We start from the raw sequence: 24,590 nt of genomic DNA, 5'->3' as shown, positions 1-24,590 counted from the left end.
TGGGTCAGCCCCCGCCCTTCTCAGCCCGATGAGGTGCAGTGCTGTGTTGTATTGTGCTGTGCTGTGTGTAACTCTGTCAGTTTTAGTTGTTGCTGTATTGTGTGTGAACAGAGTAGAACAGTAACACAAATCCCCCCAGCCTGGAGTTGAGCCGGAAGCCGTGGAAGAGCTGCGCGCATCTCCTGCAGCGCTGCCGTGTGCGTACGGAGCGCCGCCGCCATGTGCGGGAGCAGGGACGGGGCGCGGGGCGGTGCGGGCTGCAGAACGAGACCCGCCGCGTGACTGGGGATCGCTGTATGCGTTAATGTAAGTCGCCGTGCATTAAAGGCGCTGCACTGCAGGCTGCGGTCTCTTTTTGCTCCCAGGGATCGGACAGGAGCTGGGGGTCCTGCGACCGTTCCTCCAGCCTGTTACCGGAGGTGCGGGGTTGCGGGCGGTGCGGCGTCCCTCCCGCTCCCAGGCGCTGCTTTTTCCTCCCCGTTTCCTGCAGCGCCGCGGGGCGCGGACTGACAGCGCCCCCTTCCGGCTGGGAGGGAGGGGGTCACCACGCCCCGCCCACATCCATGGCCCCGCCCACATCCACGGCCCCGCCTCCGCTCTGCCCCACCCCGGTCTCCCTCCCGCCTCCCGTCGCTGATTGGCTCTCAGTGGTCCCGCCCCCTTTCGCCGGCGGCGCGGATTGGCGGAGCTCGGCACGGCCCGAAGCGAGCGGCGCGGCCATGGCGGTACCACTGCGGGTGGCGGCGATGGCGGCGGTGCTGGCGGCGGCGCGGGCTCCGTTGCCCCCCGAGCTGCGGGGACCGGTGGGGGACGCGCGGCAGGAGGCGGCGGTGCGGGCGCTGGCGCGGCGCCTGCTGGGCTCCAGGGCCGCCGCCGTGGCGCTGTCGGTGGACTCGGCGTTGGCGGCGGGCGGGCCTGACGCGTACCGGCTGCGCTCCCCGCCCGGCGGCGCCGTGGCCGTGGCCGTGACGGGCTCCAGCGGCGTGGCGGCCGCCGCCGGCCTCTACCGGTACCTGCGGGACTTCTGCGGCTGCCATCTCTCGTGGTCCGCGGCTCAGCTCCGCCTGCCCGACCCTCTGCCGCGGTTGCAGACTGAGATCCGCGTCGCCACCCCCAACAGGTACCGGCGGGGCACCCCGAAGCTGCGATGAACCGCGGGGGCCGGGGCCGCTCCACCGGCACTCCGACGCCCCGGCCCCCCCGGTTCTGGGCTCCGGGCTTCCTCCCTCCCGCCCGTCCGTGTCCCGGTGCGGGCATCTCGCGCCCCCCGTCAGCGCGGCACGAAGCGCTCCCAGCCCTCAGCGTCCCGCCGCCCTCAGGTACCGCTACTACCAGAACGTCTGCGCCCAGAGCTACTCGTACGCCTGGTGGGACTGGGAGCGCTGGGAGCGCGAGATCGACTGGATGGCGCTGAGCGGCATCAACGCGGCGCCCGCCTTCGCCGGGCAGGAGGCGCTGTGGCAGCGGGTGGGTGCCGCGCGGGGCGGGCGGGGCGCGGCGGGCGGCGCGGGGCTGACCCGAGGCCGTGCAGGTTTACCGCACGCTGGGGCTGAACCAGAGTGAGATCGACGCCCACTTCACGGGGCCGGCGTTCCTGGCGTGGAACCGTATGGGGAACCTGCACGGCTGGGCCGGGCCGCTGCCGCGTGCGTGGCACCTCCAGCAGCTGTACCTGCAGGTATGGGGGGACGGGACGCCCCGCCCTGGCGTTTTCCGGCCCCGTTCGGGGCACGGGGCTCCTCTCCCTGCTCTCTCCCCCTCAGTACAGGATCGTGGAGCGGATGCGTTCGCTGGGGATGACCACGGTGCTGCCGGCCTTCGCGGGCCACGTGCCGCCGGGGGTTCTGCGGTAAGTGGGACTGAGGGTGGCTGCTCTGAGTCGCAGCCCTGCACCCTGCAGGACCCTGCCTGCGTCCATCCATGAGGCCCCCAGGCCTCATCCTGCTGCCAACCCCCATCCCATCCCCACTCAGGGTCTTCCCGCGCATCAACGCCACGCGCCTCGGGAACTGGAGCCACTTTGACTGCACGCTGTCCTGTGCCTACCTGCTGTCCCCTGAGGAGCCCATGTTCCAGGTGATTGGGACACTCTTCCTGAAGGAGCTCATCAAGGAATTTGGCACTGATCACATGTACAGCGCAGACACCTTCAACGAGATGAGCCCGCTGTCCTCTGACCCCGCATACCTGGCGGGCATCACCAACGCCGTCTTCAGGGCCATGACGGGAGGTGGGTCGCTGCGAGGCCGTGCTGTGCACGCTTGAGGCCCCACCACAGCTGCCATTGGGACTGTGGCTGCCGTGCTCACTTTGCTCTCTGCCCGCAGCGGATCCCGAGGCGCAGTGGCTGATGCAGGGGTGGCTCTTCCAGCACCAGCCGGCCTTCTGGCAGCCGCCGCAGGTGCAGGCGGTGCTGCGTGCTGTGCCCCTGGGCCGCATGATCGTCCTCGACCTCTTCGCTGAGTCCAAACCCGTCTACGAGTGGACCGAGTCCTTCTATGGGCAGCCCTTCATCTGGTGCATGCTGCACAACTTTGGCGGCAACCACGGCCTCTTCGGTGCCGTGGATGCCATCAATCGCGGCCCTTTTGTGGCACGGCGCTTCCCCAACTCCACCATGGTGGGCACAGGGCTGGTGCCCGAGGGCATCGAGCAGAACGACATGGTGTACGAGCTGATGAATGAGCTGGGCTGGCGCCACGAGCCCCTTAACCTCCCTGTGTGGGTGTCCCGCTACGCCCAGCGCCGCTACGGGGCCCCCAATGCCGCCGCCAGTGCCGCATGGCAGCTGCTGCTGCGCAGCGTCTACAACTGCACCAGCGCCTGCATCAACCACAACCGCAGCCCGCTGGTGCGCCGCCCGTCCCTGCACATGGACACGCAGCTCTGGTACAACGCCAGCGACGTCTTTGAGGCGTGGAGGCTGCTGCTGAGCGCCGGCACCGCGCTGGGCTCCAGCCCGGCCTTCCGCTACGACCTGGCTGACGTGACGCGGCAGGCGGTGCAGCAGCTGGTGGGCGATTACTACCAGCGCATCCGAGACTCCTTCCAGCGCCGCGCGCTGCCCGAGCTGCTGGCGGCCGGCGGGGTTCTGCTGTACGATCTGCTGCCTGAGCTGGACGCACTGCTGGGCTCCCAGCGCCTCTTCCTGCTGGGCCGAATGCTGCAATCCGCCCGCGCCGTCGCCACCAGCGAGCGTGAGGCTGAGCAGTACGAGCACAACGCCCGCAACCAGGTGACGCTGTGGGGGCCCAGCGGGAACATCCTGGACTACGCCAACAAGCAGCTGGCGGGGCTGGTGCTGGATTATTATGGGGTGCGCTGGACCCTCTTTGTCTCTCTGCTGGTAGAGAGCCTGAACACGGGCAGCCCCTTCCACCAGGAGCAGTTCAACCAGGCTGTCTTCCAAGTGGAGAGGGGCTTCGTCTACAATGAGAAGCGCTACCCTGCGATGCCTGTCGGTGACACACTGGAGATTGCCAGGAAGATCTTCCTCAAGTACTATCCCAGTGCCACACAGCATGGCTGGGACGGGCCCCCCTGATGTGGGGTTGTGCCACTCAAAGCCCCCCAGGAGGAGGGCAGAGCCCCCACACCTGAGTGCTGCACCCCTGTGACCAGCGCCAGAATGAAGGAGCTGAGCACCAGCGGGAGCGGCCTGCATCCCAGAGGATGGGAATTGCCCCAGGGGCTGCTGCAGCCCAGAGACCTGCTTGATCCTGCCAGCACCCAGCCTGCCCCGTGCTGGGCTGCCCACAGAGCATGGAGGCGCAGGAGTGGGGCTCTGCTGTCCCACTGGAAGCTGGGTGGTGCCCAGGCAGGAGCTGGTGAGGGTGGAGCAGCAAAATATGGGTCCCTGGGGCAGCCTTGGGAGGACTGTGGTGCTCCAAGGGCAGCCCCAGTTACACACAGTGCCTTTGTATTGAAAGAGATTCTGCCAGGCTCCCCATGGCGGGCTTTTCTCTGCCTTTTCTTCCCAGTACTGGCGGTCAGCACGAGGGGCTATTAAAGCCCTGGGTGCTTGGTACTGTTGGGCTCCTGTGTCTCTCTGCTGCCCTCCAGTACACAGTTTGTTTCTAATGAGCTGAAGGAAGCAGCTCATGACCCACACAGAGGGAATGTGGGTGGTGTGCAGGGAAAAAGTACCACAGGATGTGGGGCAGCTCAGGGCCGTCCCAGGCTGGTGCAGGGCTGGGGGGATTGTGGCAGCAGCGCGGGGTCCTTATCGCCTCAGCTGCAGGTGGAGGGCCTTGAGATAAGCGGGCAGACACAACACGGCGGGTGGGTGGGAGGGAGCCCAGCCTTTAAAAGCCACGCGGCCCCGCGTCCAGCACTGTCAGCTGTGGAGAGAACCGCGGTGCCCATGGAGAAGAGCACAGTGCTGATCACCGGCTGCTCCTCGGGCATCGGGCTGGGGCTGGCAGTGCGCTTGGCGGCCGACGATTCCCGCAGGTTCAAAGGTAAAGGGATGATGCCGTGGGTGTGGGCCCCAGTACTGCGTGGCACAGCACGGCTGCGCTCTCTCCACAGTGTTTGCCACTATGCGTGACCTGGCCAAGGGTGAGCAGCTGCTGGAGCGTCTGGGGGGCCGCTGCCCCGACACGCTGGAGCTGCTGCAGCTGGACGTCACCGACCCGCACTCGCTGGCTGCGGCTGTGCGCTGCATGCAGGGGCAGCACCCGGACGTGTTGGGTACGGCACCTTCCCCAGGGCACAGCCGGGAGTGGGGAAGCCAATATGGGGATGGGCCTGGATGGCACTGCAGCCCTGGGGATGGGTGTGCTGGGGCACGGAGAGGACTGGGGCTGGGTTCCCACGTCCCTGTATGCAAACAGTGCTGGGGTAATGTGACACCTGCTCACCAGCACCGTACCCCACAGTGTGCAACGCAGGGGTGGGTTTGATGGCCCCCCTGGAGATGTGCTCGGAGCAGGCCATGAGAGCAGTGTTCGAGGTGAACGTCTTTGGCACCGCACGCACCATTCAGGCCTTCCTGCCCGCCATGAAGCGCCGCCGCAGCGGGCGCATCCTCGTGTCCAGCAGTGTCGGGGGGCTGCAAGGTGGGCATGAGGCCGCCTGCGGGGCTGCAGGGGGAGAGACGCAGCTCTCAGCTGCCGCTCCGCCCCAGGGGTGCCCTTCAATGCCGTGTACTGCGCCAGCAAGTTCGCGCTGGAGGGGCTGTGCGAGAGCCTGGCCATCGTTCTGCGGCCCTTCAACATCCAGTGAGCGCCGTGGGGTGCGGTGTGGGACCCGTGATGGGCTGTGAGTTCAGGGGCGCTGCTTTTCCGTAGCATGACGCTGGTGGAGTGCGGCCCGGTGCACACCGCCTTCATGGACAACGCGCGGCGCGCCGACCCCGAGGGCCACGAGCTGCGGGCGCTGGACGCTGAGACGCAGCAGCTGTACCGCCGCTACCTGCAGCACTGCGCGCAGCTGTTCCTCGACGCCGCCCAGGAGGTGGACGAGGTCCTGCAGGTCCGCGGGGTGGGCGCCGGGTGGGGCTGTGGGGCGCACAGCGGGCGCTGAGCTGAGCGGCGCCGCGGTGCAGGTGTTCCTGGATGCCATCGCCGCCCCGCGACCGCCGCTGCGCTGCATCACCGCGCGGCTCCCGGCCCCGCTGGCGCGGCTGAGGCCAGGCGGCCCCGACGGCGCTGACTATGTGCGGGCCATGCACGACTTCGTCTTCGGCCCCGGTGAAGCCGCCGAGGAGCAACCGTGAACGCGGCCCCGGGATGGCCCCGGCAATAAAGCCTCGTGCCTGCGGCTGCGGTCCGGCCTCTTGCTGAGGGGCGGGGATCGGGCACGGGGGGACGGCACCGGGACCGGGGGGGGTGGCATCGGAGCTGTCGAATGAGCGCTCCCGGACCCGGGGCCCCACAATCCCGGCCCGCCTCCGCGGCGGCCGCGTCGCTCCCGACTACAAAGCCCGGCGCAGCGCGACGGGGGCGGGGCGGTGGGAGGGGCCGTGACGCGTTCGGGGTCGGTGCGATCTTCCGGTGGGGCCATGGCGCCGTTCCCGTCGGGGCTGTTGGTGCTAACGGCCCCGCTGGGCGCGTTACCGCGGCGGGCGGCGGCGGCGCTGGCGGAGGCGGCGGGGGTGGTGACGGGGCCGCTCTACGTGCACCTGCAGCCGGGGCTGCGCCTGGACGGCCCCGCGCCGCGCCCCGCCGCTCCCCCGCCCGCCGCCGCTCTGCTCCGCGCTTTGGCCGCGCTCTACGCGGCGGCGGCGGCGCACCGGGGGTTGGACGTGCGGGTTTTGCTGGGGCACGGACACCGCCTAGCGCGGCCGCCCCGCGTGCTGCTGGCCGACGGTGGAGCGGGCGACGCGGAGCCGGTGCGGGTGGCGCTGCGGGAGTTGGCCGCCGCCGCCTACGGCTGCCCGCCCGGGCTGCCCGCGCTGCTGCTGAGCGGCTCCGACGGCCCCGAGGCGCTGCCCAACGGCTCCGGCGCGGAGCTGCCCGCGTATCCCGACGTGGCGGTCGGCGGCACCTTCGATCGGCTGCACGGCGCCCACCGGCTGCTGCTCAGCGCCTGCTGCCTGCTGGCACGGCGGCGGCTGCTGGTCGGGGTGGCCGACGGGGAACTGCTGCGCCGTGAGTGCCGGGAGAAGGGGGGCCGGGGCAGGCGCGGTGGGGAGCGGGCAATGCCTGCGGTGATGGTGGTGTAAACGGGCACAGCGCTGTGCTCGCCGGAAATGGGATGAGACGCGCGGGGCTGAGGGCCTCCCCCGGGCTGGGGTCTGGGATGGGGTGGCTCATAGTGCTCGGGCACTGCCGGTGGGAGGGGATGTGGGTCAGCGTCGGCGGCGGGCACTGATTATGGGGACAGCCCAGACCCCACAGCTGCTGTCCTTCCCTGCAGACCTGTGAGGCCCTGTGGGCAGGATGGTGGTGGTGGTGGGGCACCACTGGAGGGTTCCTACCGTAGAACCATTTGCTCTGCCGCTCTCACTGTTCATCACTGCACGCTGTTGCAGACAAGGTCCTGCGGGAGCTGATCGAGCCCTACGAACTGCGGGCGGCCAAACTGCGTGAGTTCCTGGCAGATGTGAAGCCCTCAGTGCTGTATGACATTGTGCCTCTGGGCGACCCCTACGGCCCTGCAGTCACGGACCCGGAGCTGCGCTGCATCGTTGTCAGCGAGGAGACGCGCAGGGGCGGGGAGGCTGTGAACAAGAAGAGGATCGAGAATGTAACTGGAGGGGCTGAGATCTCTGGGCTCCAAAGTTTCGTTTGGGGGGCTCAGCGGTGTCCCCTCCCGGCAGGGCCTCGCTGCGTTGGAACTCTTCGAGATCGAGCTGATGGAGGACCCTTACCACGGCCACAATGAGGAGGAGAAGATCAGCTCTTCCAGCCTGCGACAGCGGCTGCTTGGCACGTTGCTTCGGCCCCCACGGGTAGGGGGAGCTGCTGGGGGCTGGGAGCTGCAGGACCAGCACCCGTCTGACCCTTCCTTCCCCAGGACAGCCCCACGCTCCCCCCCCGCCCCTACATCATCGGTCTGACCGGGGGCAGCGGGAGCGGAAAGACCTCCATCGCCCAACGCCTGGGGCAGATGGGAGCATTCCTCATCGATGCCGATGCGCTGGGCCACGCCGCATACCTGCCTGGCAGCCAGGCCCACGGGCACGTGGTGGCTGCATTTGGGGCAGGTAGGGCCGGGTGAGCCGGGAGGTGCTGTGGAGGTGTGAGTTGGATTTGTTTCTGCTCCCGAACCATCTCCCTCTGTCTTACAGAGATCTTGAACAAAGATGGAACAATTAACAGGAAGGTCCTCGGGGCAAAAGTATTTGGAAACCAGGTATGAGCAGCAGAGGGAATGTCAATATTTAACCTCCTGAGCAGGGAACTCTGTGCTGGGGCTTTGATTTTCAGCCCTTTGAGCTGGTGCCACATTCCTGCTGCAGTGGCATACAGCAAATCAGCAGCCATGCAGAATGCACAGTCCAGGCAGCAGCTCCTGTTGCTTCCCTAGCTGTAGCCCCCTCCGTCCATCCAAGCTTGTCCCTTGTGGACCCCCAGGACCTCTGGGAGGACCCCTGACACCACTGTGGTTCCTTTGCAGGAGCGGCTGAAGAGCCTCACAGGCATCGTGTGGCCGGAGATCGCGCGGATGGTCAGGGAGCGGATCGGAGAGGCGAGAGCTCAAGGTAAGGGGTGGCTGTGAGGAGCACAGTGGGTGCTGGGTGCACGGTGCTATGCTGGGGCAGCTGCTGCTTTGGGTAGCACATGGAGTATCTTCCAGCTCACAGCTGCTCTTTACTGGAGATTTTCACTCCCCTGAGTGCATTTGTAACTCAGACTTCCTGTTCTGAACTGGAGCGGGCATTGCCTTCTTTCTCTTTTTTGGTTCAATGCCCCTTAGCGAGCATGGTGTGTGCAGAATCATTTTCTTTGCTGGGAGCTCAATGGGAATCCCGCATCGGGCAGCACTGCCCCTCCCATGTGAGGTTCTATGGGGTCTGTTCGCTGCCGGCGTGCAGGACGGCATGACCGCGAGTGGCCGCACTGGCCCCCAGGAGCGCCCGTGCTGCCCTGGAGTTGCCAGGTGACGAGGAACGGCTTCGTTCCGTAGGAAAGGCTGTGGTCGTGCTGGATGCCGCCGTGCTGCTGGAGGCCGACTGGCAGGAGATGGTGCACGAGGTGTGGGTGGCCATCATCCCTGAGGAGGAGGTGAGTGAGGCCCGCTGGCTGCCTCTGGCCGCACGGCCGTCCCCGTGAGCCCCGTGTGTCCCCTCGTGGTCCCCGCAGGCCGTGAAGCGCATCGTTAGGAGGGACGGGCTGAGCGAGGAGGCTGCCCGCAGCCGGCTGCGGAGTCAGATGAGCGACAGCCAGAGGGTGCAGCAGGCGCAGGTGGTGCTGTGCACGCTCTGGGAGCCGGAGGTCACCCGCAGGCAGGTGAGCCGCGGGCCGCTTCCGACGGCACGGGGAGCGGAGAGGAGAAACGGGAGCTCGGCGGCGGGGCTGCTGCCGGTCGGAAACGCAGCAGGGAGGGACGGACGGCGCCGAGCTCCGCGTGCGGCGCTGCTGATGGCGTTTCGTCGGCAGGTGGAGAAGGCGTGGGAGCTCCTGCAGCAGCGCCTGAGCCGCGCGCCCGCGGGGCCGCCCGCGAACTGAGCGCCGCCGGGACGGGGGAAGAGCGGCGGCCGCGTCCCGGCACCGGGCGTGAGTCGGCACGGAGCGGCCGGACCCCACGGGGCTGGGAGCGCTGCCCGCTGCGCCGGAACGGACCGGAAACGCCGCGGCTCCGAGAGCTGAGCCCGACCCGCCGAGCGGCGCGCACGGTTCCGTGCACCGTGAGCCCACGGCCGAGAGGCGGTTAAAGCGCGCTTCCTCTCTCTCGGTGTCCGTGGCTCTTTGTGTCCCGTCTCGCCGCAGCGCTGCCCGCAGGCGTGCGGGGCGCCTCCTGGCGGTCGGGAGGACTGCGCTTCCCGGCGGCCCCCGCGGTGCTCACGTGACCGGGGCGGGGGGAAGATGGCGGAGCCGCCCGGCGCCGCGGCGGAGGAAGCGTGGGGGAAGGTGAAGGCGGGGCGGGCAGCGGCGGGCCGAGGGCGAGGGGTTGTAGGCGGGGGCGGCGGGCGGCCTGCGGGGGGCGGAGGCCCGGAGCGCCGCTCCGTCCGCTGACCGCCGCCCTCCGCCCGCAGGTGGACGCTGCGTACGGAGACAATGGCCCGGAGCCGGGTAGGTGCCGCGGGGCGCGGCGGGGCGGATCCCGGGGCCGCTCCTCTGAGCCGCTCCTCTGAGCCGCTCCTCTGAGCTCTCTCTCCCCGCAGCGCTTTTCATGGACAGCGCGCGGAAGGGCAGCGTCGTGTCCCGCGCCAACAGCATCGGTTCCACCAGCGCCTCCTCCGTGCCCAACACCGGTACGGGGCCGGGGCGGCGGCGCTCCGAACTGCGAGCGGGGCGGCTGCGGGGCTCCCGCAAAGACACGCGGGGCCCTCGGGGCGGGCCCGGCCCGGCGCTCACTCGCGGTTCTCTCCGCAGACGACGAGGACAGCGATTACACCCAGGAGCACTACAAGGAGTCCTACAAGGACCAGCGCCGCCGGGCGCACACGCAGGCGGAGCAGAAGAGGCGCGATGCCATCAAGGTACTTCAGAGGCACCGCGCTGCTCCTTTTACGCCTTTTCCCTTTTGTTTCGTGCCGGATCCGCTCCCCTCAGCCGCATGTGAGCCGGGAGCCGCTTTTGGCTGTGGTGGGAGCTGGGATGTGGGTCCGTACCGCAAACTTCCGTGGAACCGCTGCCCCGTGTGGTGCCCCGTGTCCCTGAGCCGTGGCTCTGCCCCCTGTAGAAAGGCTATGACGACCTGCAGGCCATCGTGCCCACCTGCCAGCAGCAGGACTTCTCCATCGGCTCCCAGAAGCTGAGCAAGGCCATCATTCTCCAGAAAAGTGAGTCTGAGTGTGGGGAGGTGGGAGGGCTTTCTCTCAAGCCCCCAAACACCTCAACACAGGGATTCTATGTGACTGCCTCAGGGAGCCCTCCTTGAGGAGATCAGAGGGGCTTCCGTGTGCTCGCAGCTTCTTACTCTGTATTTTTGTGTTCAGCCATTGATTATATTCAGTTCCTGCACAAGGAAAAGAAGAAGCAAGAAGAGGAAGTTTCTACTCTCAGGAAAGATGTGATGGCCTTGAAGATAATGAAAGTGTAAGCAAGAAGCTATTTGGTTGCTGCCCTCTTCTTCCTGCTGTTTTTCCCCATGGTCTGGGCTCAGTGCTTTGCAGGCAGTCTGGCTCCTGGGGTCGTACCAAAGCTGTACCACTCTGCTGTTGTCGTTTCTTCTCTGTTTGTTAGGAGGTCTGACTCAGATCAGTTGGTAGAGTTAAGTATGGAGATGGTTTCAGGTTTGAAAATGAATCTGCTTTCAGTGTCAGGAGAGGCTGCGGCTTCCCAGCATTTATTTTACTTGCAGGATCTTCTGCAGACTCGTTCTCCCCTCCATTTCTGAAGCTGTTTTCAGCGTCCAGTTGTTGCTCAGGCGCTGGGGAGTACGAGGCTTCACGGCAGCACTGAACCCAGCTCTTGTTTTGTTTCAGGAACTATGAGCAGATTGTGAAAGCTCACCAGGACAACCCAAGTGAGGGGAAGGACCAGGTCTCTGACCAGGTGAAATTCAATGTTTTCCAAGGCATTATGGATTCCCTCTTTGAGTCCTTTAATGCCTCCATCTCAGTCACGAGTTTTCAGGAGCTCTCAGCATGTGTCTTCAGCTGGATTGAGGAGCACTGTAAGCCCCACGTGAGTACAGCAAACACGGGTGGGTTGAAGCAAGGGTAAAGGGTGTTGTGCACAGCTGCGCCCAGCTGGAGTGCAGGCCCATGAGCAATTTTCCTTTCTCCTGGGGCAACTTTCCTTTCTCCTGTGTGGCTGACACTGGACTGGGGCATGGGAGCTTGGGTCCCTCTCATCCCCAGCTGCTTGCTGAACTGGTTTGGTAGTGAAAGCCAGACAGTGAAAAACAGAGCTTAGAAAGACGGTCCTTGTTCCCCAAGACACCTAGAAGTTTGGAGGGAATTAAGAAGGCTTTGTTAGAAGGGAGTTGTATGGGCAAGGCCAGGTCCTTGTTGTGCTGTGACTGCATGGAGCCCTGCAGCCTGACAACATAGACAGGTGATCATTTCCCATACGCGTTCTGTGGGCATTGGCACCAGGTGTAGCCTGGTAGCACTAGGTGTAGCTAGCCGTAGCATTGAGCCTGGGAAGGACTTTTCCTCCCCTGGACGACTGACTGTCTCCTCTCTGCCCCAGACTCTACGGGACATCGTCATCGGGGTCCTGCACCAGGTGAAGAGTCAGCTGTACTGAGCGTTCCCTCACTGGAGCACCTTGGACTGGGTGGCAGGTTCCAGGAGAGGCTGGGCCATCTCCCTTGTGGTTGTCCTCAAAGCTTCTCCGATTATTTATTGTCACTACAAAACCAAAACAAGGCTGTGCAAGCATCTCTGCTTCACGGGTACTGTCACAGTCAACATCACCAAATACTGCTAAGGATTTAGCAAAGGGAAAGAAAAAAGTGTGTACTGAATACAGGTCTTTAAACTTGCCAGAGTCTTTAGTTCAGGCAGGTGTGTTGCAGTTGGGTTTGCCTGTGCCACTGACTCCAGTGCTGCAGCTCAGGTGGTGAAACGGATCTGGTCTGTAACCTCAGACCTGATACAAACCCTTTTGACCCTGGGAGCAGGGAGAAATAAGAGAGACCAAAAGCTGTTGGTCTCTGCTAATGCAGATTAGGAATAGGGTTCTCCTGCAACTGCAGGCTTCCAGTACCTCCCTCTGAAACAGTTCTTGGAAAAGCAAGAGGCTGCTTTTAACTTCTAGATGGTTTGGAGAAAGCCCAGGAGAACTGAGGGAAGGGTGAGCATGTCACTGCCAGGGAGATGTGGGGCAGCAGCGAGTTCTCATGCTGGAAGGAGTGCAGTGGGGCTGTGCTGTCCTGACCTCTTCAGTTGTAACTTTAACACCCCTGAACGGGAAAGGGAGTGAGCTTTTTTTGCAGTCTTTTCCTGCTTGTGCTGCTGAGTGCTGAGTTGCCCTGGCCTCGTCTTTTTCCGGGTTGTTTTGTGGCCACACTGAACAGAAAAGTAGTTTAGTAGCTGCAGCACAGCACTACTGAGTTCTCACTGCTGTTCCTTAGCACCATAATTTTACGTGAGTGTATATATTTATAGACATGTAACCAGCTTTGATTTTATTTTATAATCACTGAAATCATTGTAAAGTATTATCAGTGCCAGTTCTGCAGTGTCTGACTTGCCACACGCTGCTGTCAGCGTGACTCAACTAAACAAGCACAATGAGTGCATTGGACAGCATCATCCTCCGTGGCACTGATACACACAGCAGGGTTTGTTCTCTAATCATGTTCTTGCTACCACTCCACCAGTAGCAACTATTTATTTTCCAGTTTTTCCACTGTAGATGAGGTAATGCTAAATTTCTCAGCTCCAGGTTGCTTGATTTGGATGCTGCAGCTTGAGATTGTTTAAGCTATTAAATGAAGAAAAGCATTTTGGTGGGGTTGATTTTCTTTTTTTTTTTTTTTTTTCCATACAAAATTATTTTTCAAGCCTTGTGACCTTTTCAGTATAATGCAATAGAAGCCCAAGAGGAGTCAAACCCTGTGGTGTTGCACAGAAGTGATGGCGCATACAGGGGCAGACATGTTGCTGGTAGGTGTTGCCCTGTGATGGAAATGACTCTGTTGTGGAGGGACAGACAAGTCAACAGCCACGTGGCATGGCTTAATTTCCCTTAGATGCATCCTCTTGCCTTGTGAGGAAGATGTGGATTTTTACAGACCTCATGTGTGAAAGTGACATATTTTTCTATTGTGAAAAATAAATAATTTTTGCTGAACGTTTTAAGGGCTTTTCTGCTTTTATTTCCATTGCTGTGTACGTGGAGACTTTAATGGGATCAGGCAGGAGATGGACTTGCAGTGCACAGCAGCCCAGCCACCGCTGCAGCTGCGGCTCACGTTACCAGCACAGCACAGCACATCCTCCTGGCTCTCGCCTTCCCCACCAGCCAGGGCTGCTGTGCCTGAACCACATCCAAGGCCAGCCCTGCTGCCTTCTCAACACAGAAGATGCCACAGCAGAGCACATCTGAAACAGAAGCAGGGTGTTCAATGAATCGGTCCTGCGTACGACTCGGTGCAGGCCGTGGGCAGCAGTCCCCTCCACGTGTGAATTGCAGAAATAGTGGCCATACTGCTAACTACTTCCTTCACCTCTCTGAGGCACCTGCTTCCTGCTCTTACCAGAACACCACATCTCTAACCCAGTGCTCTTAAACCCTCCCAGCCACTGCCTGGTGAAAACACCCACCCAAAACAGCCTATAGCACTGAAAGGTAAGAAAACAACGTTCCCTCGGTACATGAGAAAGGGAGAGGGTCCACTGCTGAGTCAGTTGCTCTAACTACCCTTCCAAGGGCAAAGCATTTTTAAACAGAACTGTATCAAGGATACAGGACAAGCGCAAGCCCTGAAAAAAATTACAGAAGAAAACAAATCTAAAACCCAACAACAGCTTAATCATCAGTTCCACTGCAGCGTGCTCTCTGTAAAGGAAGGCCAGCCATCTGCACCTCACACAGCTGCTGGGAGTGTGACGTTGTGGTCCTCGTCGGTTTCTATTCCGACCTCCTCCTGTGCAAGGACAAAGTGCTCCTGTAGCAGACAGCTGCCCTCTGGCACAGCAGGCTCAGCTGCGCTGGGACGCAGACAGAGGGGTGGGGCTTACAAAGAACTGCTTCTTGCTCTTGGGGTATCCCTCCAGGATGGCGTCGAGCAGCTCGGTTGCCTGGCAGGGAAGTTAGATGAGATTTGCAGGAGTGATGCTGAGCTTTCCGCCACAGCTGTGGGATGCTGCCTCCCATACGGGGAGCCAACACAACTGTTCCCACCTTATCCCCTGCACAGGGATGCAAGAACTTGTTTTGCTTCCTCAAGAACAAATAAAATAATCAAGAGCATCTCATATTTACACATTACAGCAACGTGGCCTTTAACAGAGGATCTCAGTGCATCTAGCCCCAGCGGTTCTTGTGGTGGCATGCAGCACAGAGCTCCACTTAAAAGTTACTGATTGTGGAAACTTCAAGAAAATGCTGTCCCATAGCCTGGATAAAGCTCCCCAAGATAATCTGCAGATTGTGCCTGCTCCACCATCACCGTGGCCACTGACACTTCTGCCCACCCCACGTTCAATGGGGAAACCATTACCATCCGCTTCCTCCTCCGCCACTCCTTGCAGTACAGTTTCTGCTCGCTGCAGACCTGCCAAAGGCAAGGCAAAGTGAGAACAACTCAGCAGCCATACATTGAGCCTCTGTAAGCTCAAAGCCAGGAAACATCTGAATTCAAGGACATCACACACCCCAGCTACAGCCAGAGTGTTTTCAGGCAGCAGAACTGATTCCTTGGCAGGAACATAAACTGCTTTCTGAAATGGCCCACCAGAAACAGGAAGAAATTGAGTTGATAGTGCCTAACAACTGGCCAGAGATTTGCAAGGAAAGGACAGCTGAGGCTATTGAAGCTGCCGTAGAGTGTGCTCCCCACCACAATTCAGACATGGGCTCTGCAGGACCCACGTGGGAACAGCCCAGGACTAAAGCAGTCTGCTTCCATCCTGGGGTCAGCCAGGCCAGGTAAAGCAGCCAAGCATTTGCTATGAGCAGCCTCAATGTGGACTGCGCTGTACATTCCTCCCAACCCCCCCAGCTCTTTACCTTCTCTTTTTCTTCTGGCGTTACTCGGTTGGTAGCAGACTTGATCCTCTCCAGTCTCTCTGTGTAACTGGCGCAGTCCTTCCTCAGCTCCTCAACTTCACGGGCCATGTCCGCGGTGGTCATAGCGCCGCTCAGGTCCTTCAACTCTGGAGGGCAGCGGCGATCACCGGGACGGCCGGCAACCACGGCGCAGCCGCCGCGGGCGGTGCCGGTGCGGCAGGGCAGGGGCCGCGCTCACCTGCCTCTAGCTGCCGGCAGCCCTGCAGCAGCGCCTGCACCTCGGTGGACCTCGCGGCGATCTCCGCGTCCAGCACGCGGAGCTCCGCATCGCCGGCGGCCGGGAGCTGCTCCTGGAGGCGGGAGGGCGGGCGCTCAGCGGAGCCAAGGGAAGCGGGGCTCGGCCGGGCCCGGGGCTCACCTGGTCGGCGAAGTACACCTTCTGCTTGCCGTAGGCCTTCTCACGGACGCGGCCCTGCTGCGCCAGCTGCTCCAGCGCCTTCACCACGGCCTGAGCGAGCGCGCCGTCAGCCCCGCGCCGCCAGCCCCGCTCTCCCCGGCTCCGCCGCGCCTCGCCCGGCCCGCTCACCGCTTTGCCCAGCCCGTGCTCCCGCTGCAGGTTCCCGAAGACGTCCTGAGCGCTGTACGGCCGGTTCTGCTCCCGCAGGTAGCGCAGCAGGACAGCGGTGGCCCCTGCGCGACACGGCCGCTGTCACCGTGCCCGCTCAGGTCCGGTCCGGTCCCGTCCCGCCCCGCCCCTCACCGCTGCCCGCCGCGGGGCCTTCGCGCCCTTTGCTCATCTTCTTCCCGCGCCACGCTCAGGCGGTGTGACGCACTTCCGGCGCGACGCACGGCGAAAGAGCGGGGCTTCCTGTCCCGACCCGCCCGCAGTGGTCCCGTTTCGCGCCGCTTCCGGCGGCAGCGCTCCTGCAGTTCCAGTGTCGTTCGGCGCTGTGGAGACTGATGGAAGGCCGCTCCTCGGCAGACGCTTTAACGTTAACTCGCACGATACGGGACAGCTTTAAAAGGCGGAGTTGGGAATTAAGTAAACCGGCGAAGACAACCATGTGTGTTGTGCGGGCCTCTGAACTCGAACCGAGAGCTCCGCGCCTGCGCTCTGCCGGGGGCCCATCCGCTGCTCCCAGAACATTTCCCCAACGCCGCCATTTTTGCACAGCGGCACCTCCCCGCATCCCAGCTCGGTTCCCGTAAGAGCCTCTGGGGCAAAGAAAAAGAAGCAGAGGAGATTGAGATGGGGCAACCCTCCCCCGGAAGCCGGGGAGACACGAGAGGGACAGAGGGAGTGAGAGGCCGTCCCGCAGAACTCAATTACCACAAAATGAAAGAAGAATCCGAAAACGAAACAAGAAACTTTAATTCCACAAGTGAGCGCTGAGCACATCTTCTGTCTCACTCAGCTCTGCTAGGGGGTTGTGACAGGCTTTTTACTTCACACTGCAAAGTAGGCTGACATTTTATCAGACGACAGCTTGGTCTTGCAAAGCCCAAATGCAGATTTATGCTTGTATAAAATAAAGCCTCCACCTCAGTCATAGCTGAAAAAATCACCTGCTTCCTTACCTCAAGACAGTCCGCACACTGTATGGCCAACACCTTCAGCTAAGCAGATTCAGACAAAAAAAAAAAAAAAAAAAAAAAAAAAGCACATAGATGGGAGTTTCCCTGAAGAGGTAAGTGATCTGTATCCGTTTCTATGGCTTAGAAAAAGCAATGGGAAAGCTCAATGACTCAGAAAGGGCTGGAAGGCTTGGACACTCCAGCTTCAAGAATGTCTCTCCCCTATGGGTTGCTGGTTTAAGTGACCACAAGTAGTTCTTCAGTCACTTGTGACTTGAGCTGCTGTCCTCCATTCAACTCCTGCTGGTAGGCTCTCAACTATACAAAGCTGTGAAACAGCAGGATGTCCTGGAAGCCCAGAACAAAACTGGCCAGGCAGGCCAAGTCTGCTCCTTCCATCCTCCAGAAAATCTCTCCCTAGTAGTTCTCTCGGAGGCAGTGTCAAGGGAAACGTATTGCTACTGTCCATGCTGAACGTGTTCTGGAATAACACAGGAAGTTTTTAGTAAATTGTTAGTCCATTATTTTCAGAAAGCAACACAAGTACAGCTGCCACGTGTAGATGTTCTTTGCAGGATTCTAGTCTTCACAGTAGATGTCTTATTGCCATTAAGTTTCTTACAAAATAGCATCACTAGAAAGTTTGAACTGGAGATGAGTGGCCAATAAGTCACAAACATTTGTGGCTGTATACCATCACATTCACAACAGGAGAGGTGTTCATTTCTACCCACAGCTGAATATTGCTGGGAGAGAAGAATTGGGTTTCTGTGTATGTTTTAGGAAGAGGGAATGATTGTCTTAAAGACAGAACAGCATTAAGTCCTAGACATTAAGTCTGAGGGGAAACCAATCCCATTCACCTTATCACGTAACAGCCCCAAGAAGATTGGCTTCAAGATTGTTCTCAGTGATGCTAAGTCAGTCTGATTAGTGGTCTTTAGAGCTGCAGACACCAGACTAATTGCCATAGGTGAGGAAGTTTGGAGCAAGCAGCATCCTGGCAGGGCAACGCATGAGTGATTGTGGATCAATCACATCAGTGCCTTTTCCCTCTGAATTACCAACATAGTTCATTTTAAAAATCCAAGCGAAGCTACAGAGTCACAGGTCAGTTGACATCTCAGGCAGGACTGGTAGTGTTATCACTCATACTCACACAAGAGACAATCTAGGTAAATGTGCAATGCTTCTTCCTTCCAGGATTCCCCTCCATTATGCACAACAGAAAACCAGAAGGGAAATGGTGTGATTGCTTATTGGCCCCGTGAGCCAGCAGGATCCAGCTGGTTCAGCTCAGACTGATCCAGAAGTTCAAAGTCATCCCCTTCTGCATCTGTGTCCAAGTCCAAGCTGGCCGTCCTAAGGTAAGTCTTTGCATCTCTGTGGGGATTGTCACTGCGCGAGGAGCCCGGCTGAGTGGCTCCCGACAGTGCAAGTTGTATCATCCCTCTGGTGACAAACCCAGCTATGTTGTTGGTAAGATTCTGTACAGATGGCAGTACACCAGCTTCTTCCTGGTAATAAGGGAGATGTACATCTTCTGTTGGTTGTGGGTGGTAAGCCAGACTTGGGATTCCAATGCTGGTGTCATCTTCATCGTCTAGGCCAGTTGCTTCTGGGTTTATGGAAGGGAAGTCAGGGAGATCCCTAGCAAAAGATTCTTCTGGGTCACTGTGACCATCCAGGTCTAGAAGAGAAGAAGGAACACGTTAAACACACAGCACACACCAAACACCCTGCAGGCAAGGGCAGCACAGCATGCAAAAGCTGGGCCACTACCTCACCAAGACAGCCTGTCTGCCTCCTTTCATTTCACAGAAGATCAAACTTGCCTTGATCCTTCCCTCACATAGTGATTCTGGATGCTTGCTTACCTCCCAGCTCACTCTCTCTCACAAGGAATGCAGATGCTGAACAAGACACTGGTCAGGGGAAAACATCCTCTCGCTCATTCAACAGATAAGCAGAGGGTGCAGAAAGGTCTTAGAATGGAAGAGCTGGCTACATCTATAGTATAATGCCATGACCAGAGGGACAGAGTGGTCATAGTGACAAAGCCTATGCTGCAACAGATCTCTGCAGACTGGCAGAGCTGGACCTGCCTTTGAAGAACAACCATCATTCCTCTACTAAAATACCACACAAATTACAAAGGAAGCTGTACTGAAAAAAAACAACAGGTAGTTTCATCTCATCCTGGCCAGCAAGACAGAGATTAATCAGCCAGATCTCAAGGATAGAAGGGAACACGCATTTCCCTGCAATCCATCACACTGATACCTGCTCAGTATTTCATATCTTTGAGAAGCTGACCATTTTCACTCACCTTCTGATCCCTCCGTCAGGGGAGTCTGACCCCTTGAAAGGTTAAACATCCCATTTTCAGTGTATGATACCTCAGCATCTGAATGTTCTGAGTCAGAGATGGTTAGTTCCTTGGCAACCACAGAGTCATCCAGCTTTGAAACAGAAGATACAATAGAAAACGTCAAATACTGGAAATCTCACTCCTATGCCTCAAGATAAAACACGCAATCCACTGGCTCCCAGGTAAGCCCAGTCCTCAAGGGACACTGGTATCTGCAGCTCATTAACGCTTCACTGTCTAACCTAAGAGGCTGTAGTTGGTACAAACAGAACTGCTCATCTCCATGCCCATTATCCTCAACAGCCAGCTTGGAAGTAACAATAAGCTGAAGCTTGCAGCTGAGCACCTGGAAGTTCTACCTGATCCCTCCATGTCTAGAGGAGCAGGATTGGAGGTAGAGGTTTGGAGGGGAAGACATTTCAGACTTCACCAGTACAAACTGTAACATACTTGAACAAGACAGAATCATAAAGACTTCACTAAAAAAAGAATATCTTCATCTAATTTTCCATCCCAAGGCAGCTGCAACATACTGGATACAGCGCTGAGCACTGCACGACTACACAGTGCAGTTTGTTCTTGTTAGCTGAGCTTTTCTGTTTCACAGTCACTTCATTACCTTGGGACAGAAAGCAGCAAGCTCCTCTTCACTGTCACTCCCATCATCCGTACCCTCCTGATTAATGGATCGGCGACGTACTGCCAGAAACAGAGGCAAAGCTTATTACTGCTGTTTGGACAGAGGTCCGTTTGTGCAGAAAACACAGAATTGGCAGACTGGGATGTAACACAGCATGCTCTGTTTATCAACACAGCAATATGATCGTTTCTGACTTGGGCTGCTGCAGTTATTTTGCCAAAATGTTTTGCAGCAACCTTACATTGAAAAAGGAGGAAGGACTCATTAGTGCAGGACAAACAGTTCTGGCAGCTGAGAAAAGGCACAGTCCAGCACTGTGAACAGCTTACACCCAGCGCTCGCTACCTGGCAGATTCCTGTGCAGGCAGGGCTGCCTTGCTTCCCTGCCAAAGCCGCTGCAAGTATTTGCCGAAGGCGCTGGAATGGCTGCCTTTCGAGCCGTGCAGCACTACGCCCTCACTCCGAGAGGAGGGGCTTTAGTTGCACGTTGTTCCAGGTATCAAACACCAGCACCTGACGGGTTAGAAACACACTATGGTAACTTACGTTGCTTTTCCCGCTGCTTTGATATCATGTAGCCTCGAACACTGAAATCCAGCCTCTGCAGAGCTGGCTCCAGCTTCACGTACATGCGGTGCCCCAGCCTGTGGTACACAGCAAGAGGCCACAGCAGGACGAAGAGCACTGAGAGAAGAGGGAACGTTGATTAGAAACTGCACACGTTACTTGGCAAATATCTTACCCAATTTGTGAGTCAGTGTCACATGTGTACAGAATACAAGATCTGAGCGCTGAAGGTAACGCTGCAGAAGGCGGTTAGGATGGGTGCAATCACCTCTGCCAGTTCAAGAAAACAGAGAGACCAACTCTTCAGTGCTCAGATTTGTAGCTAACAAGCACTCAAACATGTTCTGTCTGAACCAGAGACCTTAGAGTCCTGGTCAAGAATCAACATATTCTAGGCAGAATGTATTATTTTAAATTCAAAGCCACTTACACAGGTTTTCCTCAGGAGCAGAAAGCACTATCCCTCAGACATTCAGGTCCTGTATATCTCTACCCCTTTTCATTTTAAGGTCTGCATTTGGCACAGGGTTCTTCTACTTACACAGCAAGTATGAGAGCAGGAGTCCAGGGATATACCGGCCCAGAACAGCCAGGAAAGTAAAGACTCCACATACTAGAAGGCAAAACTGAAGACATGGGAGACGGTGAGTTTCCAAGGTTAAGCAATGGAATTACTCACTTCTTGACCATCTTGCTCTCCGCAGAATTCTATGTAAAGTTCTAACTCTTAACAACAGCAAAGCCTTCCTAGCATTCAGCCACCCCATTCTAGGATTAGACCAGATACAGGAAGCATCTGTTTCAGAGCAATAGGCAGCATACAAAAGCCTCTTGCTTCAGAACATAAGGAGCCTCCAAAGCAGATATGCTAAAAGCAAAGAAGAGGCTGAAGAAGACAGAAGTCTTTCAAGGTGAAGAATACAAGCACAGCTGCAGGTTCCTTTGTGCATAAGTCTCAAAACAAACAAATCTGGACACACCTGTCTCAAACTGTCAAAATCCAGTGAGGGAGATACATCTGACAGACACTTGAAAAGCTAGAAACCTACAGAAGGTGGGACTACGCTTCCACTTCACTACTACAATCAACATGCCAGTATTTGTTAGTACTTGTTTTCTCCTCCTTCCTCCATAATCTGATTATTCTGCTTGTGCTTTCTATCTCTCTCCAACACTTAATAGTCATGTCTTTCTGGGAAACTTTCTGTAGTAATCTCCCATGCTTGGAACACACTCAGTCAGTGCTGAATACCATCACAAAGGGATGCCAGCAGTCAGCAGATTGGACACCAACTATCTAATTTACTAAAGTCTATAAATCTCACCTTGCCAGGGCTTTGCCTCTTGAAAACAAAGAGATTACTTAAGAAGTTGGTCCAAGACACCCATCCTTCAGCCAAATGGTGACACAGTTCTGGCACTCCAAGCAGCCGAGGGTGGACGTATCCCCAGCTGCAGGAAAGGTAAACATTCAGAAACAAATATTACTGCACTGACTTCAGCGTAGAAGTCGCTTGCTGTGAACTTGTCTCAGCACTTCCTTCTCTTCTCCCCCTAGCTGCCCAGCTCTAGAGATGCAGGTCAGTCTGCCTTTCAAAACACCACCTTGCCAAAAGCAGCATTTCTACACCCCATTTCTGCAGGCATCTCAATTCCCCCGTAGCAGCTAAGGAACAGCAATTTGAATCATTCAGTCTACTGTCTCAGACTGGAGTTTTCATGCTATTGGAGGGAAAGGGCAGCACAGAAGCAAACCAAGTTAACCCTTTTACTTCTTCTACATCTATTTGGTCAAATGCAACTCCCAAGAATTCAACATGAGGTTTCCAAGCAGCCTCGTATGTTTGCTAAGTTCTACTGGTGTTTCTTAACTGCTAGACACAAGCACTTGAAACTTAAGAACAGCAATTCCTTTTGTATTTGGGCCTCTTGCAAATATAAAAAACAAACAAGCCAAAACAAACAGACAAACAACCCAACAAGGAAGTCACGTGGCAGCAGCTGGAGCGATTTAAACAGGCGTTGAGCACCCAGTGTGGCTCAGCAGCACAAGCAGGCAGAAAGGCGAGCCCAGAGACAGGAGGGTGTTATTAGGAAGAGAACGCCCCGGTGTTCCACAACCCACTGTTCATACTGCAGTCAGATCATAACTATGCACTAACGATGCCTGGGGCTTGCCTCTTAAACATTCCGTACCCAGGCTCAGAAGACACATTAATTTATAAAAAACAGTAAAACAGCAAGTTGTTTTCCTGCTACTGGAGACCCATACAAAAGGAACTGTTTTTAAGACAGCACCTCTCTCTTAGGGGTGGAAGGGGATAGAGAGCAGAGGTTTTACAGTGCTCAAGCAAGCATTGTTGTATGCCAGTGTAAAGGCAAAGATTAATGGTTTGGGCAACTCAAAAACCTGTCACAGCAGAATGACAGAGTCCAGGGCTCCACTCTCCCTCCACTAAGCAGTTGCCTTCTCTCCTTTATGCCCCCCTTAAAGAAGCCAACATTACAAGCACATGCAGCTAATTATCACACAGTATCACAGCAAAGCACCAAATAGCAGAGAATTCAATTAGCTTCCTACCTCTCATTGTCTAATTCGTCAGGTCTTGTCACTAAAATATTAAGAACAGACACTATGTTAGTTGCAAGGCATTTGCCATAAGAATGCTTGGCTTTGGGGATTTAAGTAAAGCTTTAATGAGCTGGGAGACATCTGAAAGAAGACATTATCTGTTACGAAAGAGATGAATCGCTCTATAACACATTTTAAACATATACGTGTTACAGTACAAGACTGCAAGAGAGCTTCCTTGTTGCCTCCTTGAGCCTCCTACAACATCCTACAAACAAATGCTATAGCCAAGGAGACTTTTTCGTTATGCATTGAGAGATCACAAGTTTCTACCAAGTAAAACACAAGGGAGACCTCAGAAGATTACGAGGCAAACGCTAGCATCGCAGATATGAGAAAGTGCTACTATTTGTATGGGTCAGGATTTTCCAGAGTGACTCCAGGAAGAACATGCCCTCTATACTCCTGTGCATGCTTCTAGACTCACAAATAACAAGAAAAGTCCTGGGTTCTGCCTGCTGAACTCCAAATGCTGCATACTCTGTAACTCTAGATCTGAAAATAGTGCTTAATTTTCAGATAGTAACTTAAATGTTGCAACTTACCTCCAACTTCAGGCCAGATTTTGTTCTTCCACTGATCTAGACACACTACTACTATAAGAGTAAACGCAACCAGGAACACCAACCGAAGAGAAGTCAGGGCAAAGAACCTACGGTGAAGAAATAAGCAAATAAGTGACCAGCAAGATCTGTGACATAAGTGAAAAGGGTTCCACAAACCTACTGCAGAACTTGCTGATGGCTACAGACAGAGAAAAGCAAGCAGCTGCTTATCAGCCAGCAGCCAGCCTGCCCTCGGCGAGCAGCTTATCTCACAGCACTGCGGACTGCCGCACGGAGCTGTGCTCGCTCAGCAGCTGGAACTCGCAGCCTGCACGTCCCCTGCCGCCCCATCCCACCGTTCACGCAACAGTTCTGTTTCTGCCGAGCGGTTTTACGCTTTAGGATTAGGAGGGAAATGCGCCAAGAGGGATAAAGCTCCAGCAGGCAGCAGCGCTTCCAGGCGCCCTCCTGCGTGCTGACAAACCAACCCGAACTCGCCGGCCCGCAGGTCAGCCCCCACCCCAACCACGAAGCGCCCCAGCTGCGGGCGGTGCGAACCGATCCGTCCTTCCGGGAGCCCGCATCCCCCAAACCCGAGAGGCGTTCTGAGCCCCGCGCCGCTTCACCGCAGCGACTCCCCGCCAGGAACCTCCCCTGGCGGGCGCCGCCAGACACGGAGGAGCCCCAGGCGGAGCACCGGGCGGCCCAGCGCGACCCCCGCAGTCCCACCGCCGGCCCCGCGCCGCCCGCCACCGCTCACCAGAACAGGCCGTGCGCCGCCGCCCAGCACAGCGCGCTGCGGCCCGGCCGCTCCCACACCAGCGCGGCCTGCGCGGCGCTCAGCAGCCGCTCGTAAGGCCCCAGGCGGCCCCGCAACGCCGCGCTCAACTCCTGTACTCGCCGCTGCCGCTCGCCGGGCCGCGCCGCCGCCATGGCTCCTTCCCGGCATCAACATCCGGCCGCCGCCGACATGGCCGCCCCCACCGCCGGAAACGGGGCGGCTCCGGGCGCCGCCATCTTG

At 58.0% G+C, this 24,590-nt stretch overlaps 6 protein-coding genes across 6 annotated transcripts; 4 read left to right on the top strand and 2 right to left on the bottom strand.

The window, feature by feature from the left end:
• Nucleotides 1–719: 719 nt before the first annotated feature.
• On the top strand, nt 720–3,544 carry NAGLU (N-acetyl-alpha-glucosaminidase; the record flags this gene model as incomplete). The annotated part of the gene is made up of 6 exons (XM_079547227.1): nt 720–1,120; nt 1,320–1,467; nt 1,532–1,678; nt 1,764–1,849; nt 1,974–2,230; nt 2,328–3,544. The coding sequence occupies 6 exons, from the start codon at nt 720–722 to the stop codon at nt 3,542–3,544; spliced, it is 2,256 nt and encodes a 751-aa protein (XP_079403353.1).
• An 813-nt stretch (nt 3,545–4,357) lies between these two features.
• Nucleotides 4,358–5,719, top strand: HSD17B1 (hydroxysteroid 17-beta dehydrogenase 1; the record flags this gene model as incomplete). Its single annotated transcript, XM_079547011.1, has 6 exons — nt 4,358–4,460; nt 4,531–4,692; nt 4,881–5,060; nt 5,129–5,222; nt 5,292–5,475; nt 5,549–5,719. Exons 1-6 carry the CDS (start codon nt 4,364–4,366, stop codon nt 5,717–5,719), a joined length of 888 nt encoding a protein of 295 aa, XP_079403137.1. The 5' UTR covers nt 4,358–4,363.
• Nucleotides 5,720–6,004: 285 nt separating this feature from the next.
• Nucleotides 6,005–9,116, top strand: COASY (Coenzyme A synthase; the record flags this gene model as incomplete). The annotated part of the gene is made up of 9 exons (XM_079547170.1): nt 6,005–6,593; nt 6,977–7,191; nt 7,265–7,396; nt 7,462–7,651; nt 7,736–7,800; nt 8,065–8,149; nt 8,575–8,672; nt 8,751–8,897; nt 9,048–9,116. 9 exons carry the CDS (start codon nt 6,005–6,007, stop codon nt 9,114–9,116), a joined length of 1,590 nt encoding a protein of 529 aa, XP_079403296.1.
• A 357-nt stretch (nt 9,117–9,473) lies between these two features.
• Nucleotides 9,474–11,807, top strand: MLX (MAX dimerization protein MLX; the record flags this gene model as incomplete). Its single annotated transcript, XM_079546961.1, has 8 exons — nt 9,474–9,518; nt 9,644–9,680; nt 9,773–9,862; nt 9,984–10,090; nt 10,294–10,393; nt 10,550–10,649; nt 11,039–11,240; nt 11,751–11,807. The coding sequence occupies 8 exons, from the start codon at nt 9,474–9,476 to the stop codon at nt 11,805–11,807; spliced, it is 738 nt and encodes a 245-aa protein (XP_079403087.1).
• A 2,287-nt stretch (nt 11,808–14,094) lies between these two features.
• PSMC3IP (PSMC3 interacting protein) lies at nt 14,095–16,036 on the bottom strand (the record flags this gene model as incomplete). Its single annotated transcript, XM_079547067.1, has 8 exons — nt 14,095–14,154; nt 14,249–14,308; nt 14,731–14,784; nt 15,240–15,385; nt 15,478–15,589; nt 15,658–15,747; nt 15,826–15,929; nt 16,000–16,036. 8 exons carry the CDS (start codon nt 16,034–16,036, stop codon nt 14,095–14,097), a joined length of 663 nt encoding a protein of 220 aa, XP_079403193.1.
• A 2,034-nt stretch (nt 16,037–18,070) lies between these two features.
• Nucleotides 18,071–24,586, bottom strand: RETREG3 (reticulophagy regulator family member 3; the record flags this gene model as incomplete). Its single annotated transcript, XM_079546977.1, is given in 11 exon segments — nt 18,071–18,504; nt 19,144–19,276; nt 19,805–19,884; nt 20,372–20,509; nt 20,934–21,018; nt 21,718–21,844; nt 22,974–23,004; nt 23,570–23,676; nt 24,330–24,513; nt 24,516–24,526; nt 24,528–24,586. Coding segments are annotated over 11 exon segments (1,389 nt in total).
• Between the last annotated feature and the right edge of the window lie 4 nt (nt 24,587–24,590).

Source organism: Tetrao urogallus (assembly GCF_951394365.1).
Source record: "Tetrao urogallus genome assembly, chromosome: 26".
Classification (NCBI taxonomy): domain Eukaryota; kingdom Metazoa; phylum Chordata; class Aves; order Galliformes; family Phasianidae; genus Tetrao; species Tetrao urogallus.
The sequence above is the reverse complement of the archived record's forward strand: the minus strand, read 5'-3'. Positions and strand labels throughout refer to the sequence as shown.